The sequence below is a fragment of the Microtus pennsylvanicus genome, chromosome 9 (genome assembly GCF_037038515.1).
Source record: "Microtus pennsylvanicus isolate mMicPen1 chromosome 9, mMicPen1.hap1, whole genome shotgun sequence".
In the NCBI taxonomy this organism is placed as follows: domain Eukaryota; kingdom Metazoa; phylum Chordata; class Mammalia; order Rodentia; family Cricetidae; genus Microtus; species Microtus pennsylvanicus.
Window position 1 is genome coordinate 62,268,384 of NC_134587.1, and position 7,125 is coordinate 62,275,508.

The 7,125-nt window shown below is 47.8% G+C and overlaps 1 protein-coding gene across 2 annotated transcripts in view; it reads left to right on the plus strand.

Moving 5' to 3' along the window:
* Myom2 (myomesin 2) overlaps positions 1-5,715 on the plus strand; it is a 65,502-nt gene extending 59,787 nt beyond the window's left edge. For both annotated transcript variants that reach the window (XM_075986279.1, XM_075986280.1), the window contains exons 33-37: positions 641-804; positions 1,052-1,088; positions 2,489-2,511; positions 2,919-2,974; positions 4,940-5,715. In XM_075986279.1, coding sequence (XP_075842394.1) covers positions 641-804; positions 1,052-1,088; positions 2,489-2,511; positions 2,919-2,974; positions 4,940-5,251 — 592 coding nt within the window. In that variant the 3' untranslated portion in view covers positions 5,252-5,715. The remainder of the gene's footprint in view (positions 1-640; positions 805-1,051; positions 1,089-2,488; positions 2,512-2,918; positions 2,975-4,939) is intronic.
* The last annotated feature ends 1,410 nt before the right edge of the window (positions 5,716-7,125 follow it).

Consider the following 7,125-nt stretch of genomic DNA (forward strand, 5'->3'; position numbering starts at 1 on the left):
TGCTAGCTTTACTCTACTCTCTGTTGAGTGCGGCAACTCTGGCGATTATAGACACATGCTTGTCTTCTCGTGACCAGCTTTTTAAATGCAGCCTACTGTCCTCAGAATTTATGCATGTTGTAGCATGTATCAGTTCCCTTCTTTTAAAAAGGTAGGTAGTATACCATCCCACGGACAAATCTTTAATTGTCTATTTGCATGTCAGGGCCCATGTGGCTGTCCACACTGCCCATTGTGATTAATATTTCTGCAGATGTGAGTGTCAAAGTGTCCTTGTCCCCGCTTTCAGCTATTTTGAACATGCACCTAGACACAGAAACGCTGCATCAGGCCATATGTTCCCTGCTTACTATTCTTACGAATGGCCATATTAAATCAAGTATTCTGAAGTCCTTTAAGTAGTAATCATTTGGCTTTGGGAGTTTTCAGGCCTGAGTTATTAATGTACTTAAGTTTAAAACAGTCAGAAAAAAAAAAACCCAAACCTACTATGCCATTGGCATGAGCAAGTGAGTAAACAGTTCCCAGCCAGATGTAAGTGAGCAGACCAGGCCCAGCACACTCGGACATGCTAGCATCCCCTCCCAGGTGTGAGCATGAGATCTGGAGGTTAACTGAGCTCACCCATGTTGCACTGTAGAGAGGCTAAGATCTCATCCAGTGAGCACATGCGGATTGGAGGAAGTGAGGAGATGGCGTGGTTGCAGATCTGCGAGCCCACGGAGAAGGACAAGGGGAAATACACTTTCGAGATTTTCGACGGCAAAGATAACCACCAGCGCTCACTGGACCTCTCGGGACAAGGTATGAGAGTTCCCTGTTGCTCATCACATTCCTGTGAACAGCCCATGCAGATGCTGAAAAGAAAAGGGAGCCTTACGTAATCCACTGACATCATGACTTTCACCTAGAGGAAGCGACTTAAGAAAAATCAATTTATTAGTTTGACTACCCCTCAGTTTCCATCTCGTCAGCCAGCTAGTAGAACGTCTGCGTTGATGAGACCTAAACATGGGAGACCGTGACTGACGTATGCAATGTTTCCTTGCAGCTTTTGATGAAGCCTTTGCCGAGTTCCAGCAGCTCAAGTAAGACCCACAGCTTGTTGTCATCATTTCTGGTTGGGGGCGGGGCTCTCGCTTGGGTTCATTCCGGCTACATTCAGGGTCATCCAAAAATGCCTTGCTGATTCCAAGAATGCTCTCTTCCTGGGATGAAAATAGCAATGGAAGAAACTCGATCTGTAGCAGGGCAACCGTTTTCCTACACTAGAAATGCATTGCGTATTAACTTCCTAGGGCCAGCCGAACCCTGGATTACTTTAAATGATTAAAGTGATGGATTTCTCAAATTGTCATAATCAAGTGACATGTGATGCAGAGCTTGTTAAAGAATGCTTCAGGTTTTCAAATGAGTGTCTGAGGTTTAGGATATCAGAGCAGAGGACAGCCATTGGCTCCTACTAAGTTATACAGGATGCCTTTGGTGAGGAGATGTATGACAAGTCTGATAAATCAGAAACTGACAATTTAACAACATGCTGAGCGTCCAGGAGATGGCTTAGTCAGTCAGGTTCTAAGGACCCCATGTTTGAAAAAAGAAACTGGGTACAGAGGGCACACCTGTAATCTAACCACTGGGAGGCAGAGACAGGAGCATCCCTAGGGTTCCTGGACAACCAGTCCTTCCAAATTAGTGAGAGAGAGAGAGAGAGAGAGAGAGAGAGAGAGAGAGAGAGAGAGAGAGAGAGAGAGAGAGAGAGGAGAGAGAGAGAGAGATATCACGCCTTGGGAAACCGAGGAAGGTACTTGATATTAACCTTTGGCCTCCACACGCACACACACACACACCTGTACACCTGTATCAACCAGCACACACAGGCGCAGACACACAAACACCTAAAAGTTTCTAATGCAGTCTGGTGAATTTGGTGTAAAACCATGAGAGTCTGCATGCTAAACTTCCTTTTCGTTTTAGCATGCTCCCCAACTCCAAATGACCAGAGCACGATCCCTCTGCCTGGGTACAGGTTCTGCACCCTCAGATCCAACCACAGTTAAAAAGCAAAACACAAACAAACAATTAAAAAACAATGCAAGGGCAGTGTATCCCTGCAGGCATATTTCTTGTCGTCATTCCCTAAGTAATAACCGTGTAGGAACTCTGCACACAGTATTTACTCTGCTGGGTATCGTAAGTGACTAGAGATGATTGACAAGACCCGGGAGGATGAGTATATGTTGCATTAAACATTTTTGCATGTAAACATAAACAACGCCTTTTCATCTCGGGGACTTGCACGTCTGTAGATTTTTGTATCCTTGGGGTTCGTTCCTCTGTGGGACCAATGGGAATGCCTGTACCGCTACGTATCATTAGGCCTGCCTTCTTTATTTGCTTTTGCTGCGAGCAAATGTCTCACGTGCTTTGGTGGACCTTGGTCGGTAGCTTTTCTTACACCCTTCTCTCTCCCTCTTGTGGTTTCCAGGGCAGCTGCATTTGCAGAGAAGAGTGAGTACTTGTGGGCTGCAAATGAGGATGGGTGGGGGGAGGTGCACATTTCACATAGTTGAGTTAGGGGATCAGAACGGTTCAGTGCACCCTGCTACCAAGTGGCCCGGATACCAAGACTCTTCTCCCTCGTGAGGTGTTGCTCTAGGTGCAGTCTTTGATGTGACCTCCCTGGTTCAGTTGTCTCTCATTCCTCTTTCCTTGGCACCACTTGCCCCCCAACCTACAGAGCCAGCTAGTCCTTGCCCGCGGCCCCTGCGGTAGCTTTCTCCACTCAGATCATAACTTTCTGTGTGTCCTCTGTTGAGGTTATGCCCGCCCTTCCCTGTTTCCACCTTGGCATCACTTGGTGTCAGCCTCAGGCCTCCCTGACAGTGTCTCCTCAACCTGGCTCTTTTTCATTATAGATCGTGGCAAGGTGATTGGTGGCTTACCTGACGTGGTGACCATAATGGAAGGCAAGGTGAGAGCAGACAGTTGGGGACACGGCCGGGATGAGTGCGGTGATGCAGGGTAGAACTCAGCTGTCATCTTGGGGGGATGACACAGGGGAGCCTGAGAGCTGGAATCATCCCCCACGCAGCCTGCCGGGCACTCAGAGCTAACTCCCATTGTGCTGTCAACCCCTGTCCTGAACCCCTGAGGACTTCTGCAAACAGAGAGGTGGGATAGCTTAACAGTCATGACTGGGGTGCACTTTAGTGGTAGAGGTTTGATTAGTGTGTGTAAGTCATTGGGCTTCAACCTCAGTACTGAGAAAAAAGAAAAACAGCAACAACGTCAAAAGCCAGCGTTGCGAGTACTCAAACACCAGGCAGGTTGCGTGACTCACAGACTTGGTACAAGGGGACCTTGGGGTCCATAGGGTCTGATATCACCTGGCTCAGGGGCTTCTCTGAAGGAGGTGGTGGGCCAGCTCCCCCATCTGGGGTGAAACTGAGAGCTACCACTTTGAAGACAAACAGTCAGTTTCTTTAATAGTAAAGGGAGAGAAAAACTTTGCTCCAATTTCCAAGGTCACTCTGGAATCTATAATTGAAGTTTTAATTTGTCTCCCATCAGTGGAGTTATTGATATCTAATTGGCACTTCTGCTGCACGATTCTAGCTCAATGTCACAGGGACATAGGTACTTGAAAGGGCTTTATTAGGCCTAAATGCAAAATTTATAGACCTCCTTTTAGCAGTCAGCGAAAGCATGGGATGAAAGCCCCTGAGATGGAGCGACGGTGACATCACAAATGATGTAACTGTGGAATTAACAGTCACAGGCTGCAAGGGGGCTGAGCCCAGGCAAGTGTGTGTTGAAATAAGGGCAGCGGGGCTGCGTCCCCAACACCCCAGCCGCCTGCTTGGCTAGCTTATGCCCGAAATAACAACACACAAACTGTATTCATTTAAACACTGCTTGGCCCTCTAACTCTAGCCCTTACTGGCTAATTCTGATATCCCGATCAACCCATCTCTAATAATCTGTGAGCACCGGTCTTACCGGGAAGATTCTAGCCTATGTCCATCCTGGGTTGGAGCTCCATCGCGTGTCTGCCCAGGAGCCGGGAGCATGGCGTCTCTGCTGAGGCGTCTGCTCCCGAGAGGAGAGCTGTGGAGTCTGACCTCACTTCCTCTTCCTCCCGGCATTCTGTTCTGTTTACCCCACCTACCTACATCCTAACCAATAAAATGGGCCAAGGCAGTTCCTTTATTAGCCAATGACCTTCCTCCATCAAGTGTGGAGTTGCTGCATCTGGGTTTGGAGGTGTAGACACTATATTCTCTGGACTTTCCAGAAGAACTGGGGAGACAGACCCCCTAAGTCTAAATGTAAAGGAAGTAAGAGCCAGTACTTCCCTTAGAGAGAAAGTTGGGGTTCAGCTCCCAGAATCCACCCTGGGTGCCTCACAACTTCTGATCCCTTCAGTTCCCAGGGGATCTGACACCTTATTCTGCCCTCCACAAGCAGCTATGCTTCCAGGTACATCTCCATACACAGCTGGGCAGGAATGCGCAGAAATAAGAATAAAAACAAACACACTTAAGGAACTTACAGACAGGGTCAGTGGAATGATAATAGCGCTAATCCATTTTCCAAGTTTACACTCCTCCCCCCCCCCAACTCAGATTAGAACTTGGAACAAGTAGAACCATTTCACAGGTTTTCCTCAGGCCACGCCTCCCATAGCACAGGGCTCCTCTGCCCCCACCTCCCTTTGGAGCCTGTGTCTATGAAGGGTGGTTGATAATAAATGATCAACAGGTGCCAGTAGGCACGACTGAGCGCCCACCTTCGGAGAGGAACATGGCCTTCTTATTCCTCTTTAGATTAGTACTGGAAAATTCCATGCATGCGTGTGGTGTGTCTTGATCACCCCCTCACCCCGTCTCCCACTCCGGTTCTAACTGTCTTTCTTCACCCCGTCTTCCCTCCAAAGACCTTGAACCTGACCTGCACAGTGTTTGGGAACCCTGACCCTGAAGTGGTCTGGTTTAAGAACGACAAGGACATTGAGCTAAGCGAGCACTTCTCCGTGAAGGTGGAACAGTCCAAGTACGTCAGCCTGACCATTCAGGGGGTGACGGCCGAGGACTCGGGCAAGTACAGCATCAACGTGAAGAACAAATACGGAGGCGAGAAGATCGATGTCACGGTCAGCGTGTACAAACACGGGGAAAAGATCCCCGATATCTCACCTCCCCAGCAGGCCAAACCCAAGCTCATCCCAGCCTCCACCTCCTCTGAGTAAGGGGATACGGTGTGCCCTGGGCTGGAGCGACAGCAGGGACAGTTGGAAGTCTTAGGATGTTGTATGCATTGGGGGGATGGCGGTTCTGAGCAATAGCACATGTGGCGTGATGGGTGATTGCACACCAGGCATTTGATTTTTGCACTCTGTGATTACAGTTTTATGTGCGAAGGGAAAAGCAGTGTTTCTACAAGGCTGACAGTCTTGGTTGATTCCAAGAGTAGAGGGCAGTGCAGAGTGAGCTGAGAAAGAGCCGCTGACTTGTCCAGGGTCAAGGCCATGTGGGGTGATGCTCAGATGTTTCTAGCATGTGGTCTGGGCAGCCATTGCCATCCTGAGGGGATGGCGGGGCATGCAGGACACATCTCTGGAAACCCTTCGGAGGCTCTGAGCATGTTACTTGGGTTGCCTTTTTTCCTCTTGCTTTAGGCTAATAAAAAAAATAAAAAGGCGTTTTTGCTGTGGTTTCTGTACCATCCTACATACCTACGTGTTCCCATCTTGACTCAATAAGTTTCTCCGGCTTTCACACTCCTGTGGCGTGTGGACTATGGCTCTCCTGCAGCTCCATCCATTTATACAGGCACAGAGAGGGACCCTCAGTGTGCATTCCAACAGGTTCTCACACCGTCGATTTAAAGATTTTTATAGAGGAAAGCAAAATTTTGGTGTCTGGCATCGCTCTGCTCTAGGATACTAACTAATCAGGCAGGGATTCCCAGGGAAAGGATCCCCTCATTGGAAAGAGCATTGTCGTATTCTCCGAGGGAAAACTAAAGCCTGGCTGAGTGCAGACCTGCTTGGGTGAAGTTGAAAACTGCACAGGGTGAATGCAGGCTTCATGTACAAGAGGGCCAAGTTTTCTGCTATAAAAGTCTTCACCTGCCAGTATCATAGTTGCTTTGTAGTATAAAGAGCTTTCAGGGTTAAGTACATTTTATCTCTTTGGGTCATTAAAATCTGTATTAGTTGCTTTTATTGTTGCTAGAACCAAATACTTGACCAGAGTAACACCAGGAAGAGAGGGTTCATTTCGGCTCACAGCTCCAGGGGACAATCTGCTATGGAGAAGGGATGGCTTCAGGAGTCTGAGGGATCTGGTCTCAGTGTGTGCACAGCCAGGAAGCAGAGAGATGAATGAATCCTGATGCTCAACTCATTCCGTTTTCAATCAGTCTAGGACCTCAGCCTACACAAGAATGGTGCCTCCCATATTTAGGGTGGGTCTCCTTACCTTGGTTAACCATATCCAGAAACTCCCTGTTGAGAGGACCAGTATTGGCACAAGACATCCCAAGACCAAGTTCTCAGAACAAAGGGGCCCCTTACAGCAAACACAGACTCTTCTCTAGGAGATGTTTTAACCCAAGAGAGTCCGCACATGAATGTTAATGACCTAGAAAATTAAAAACTGTAAATAGATTCAGAAATTAAATTTCATAGAGTGCACATGAACCATAATGATGACCAAGCAGATGTCTGTGACAAGAAAGGACAGAGATGGTTCATTGCTGGGAGAGGTTGCTTATAGAAGCTTTTGAAATAATTCCAATGATTCTTGACTTGAAGGTGTATTTATGTCCATGTCCATGGAGGGAGGGATTGGTAAGCGGAGGGCTGAGTCCTGCCCATCTTCTGGAGAATGCTTGTTGTCCACAAGGGTAAATATCAGTCAGGTAGAGTATGTGTTGTCGTGCCTGTGACAGGGGCCATCCCCCCCATCTCACCCCAGTATTGTACTCCTGAAATTTGACATTGAAATTTATTTCCTGGCAATGCTAAAGCATGCATGGTCAGCTTGCATATGGTGGTTCTGTTGAACTTGTCCTTATTGAGTTTCATGGTCTAAGTGGATAGAACCATTGACTAGGTCT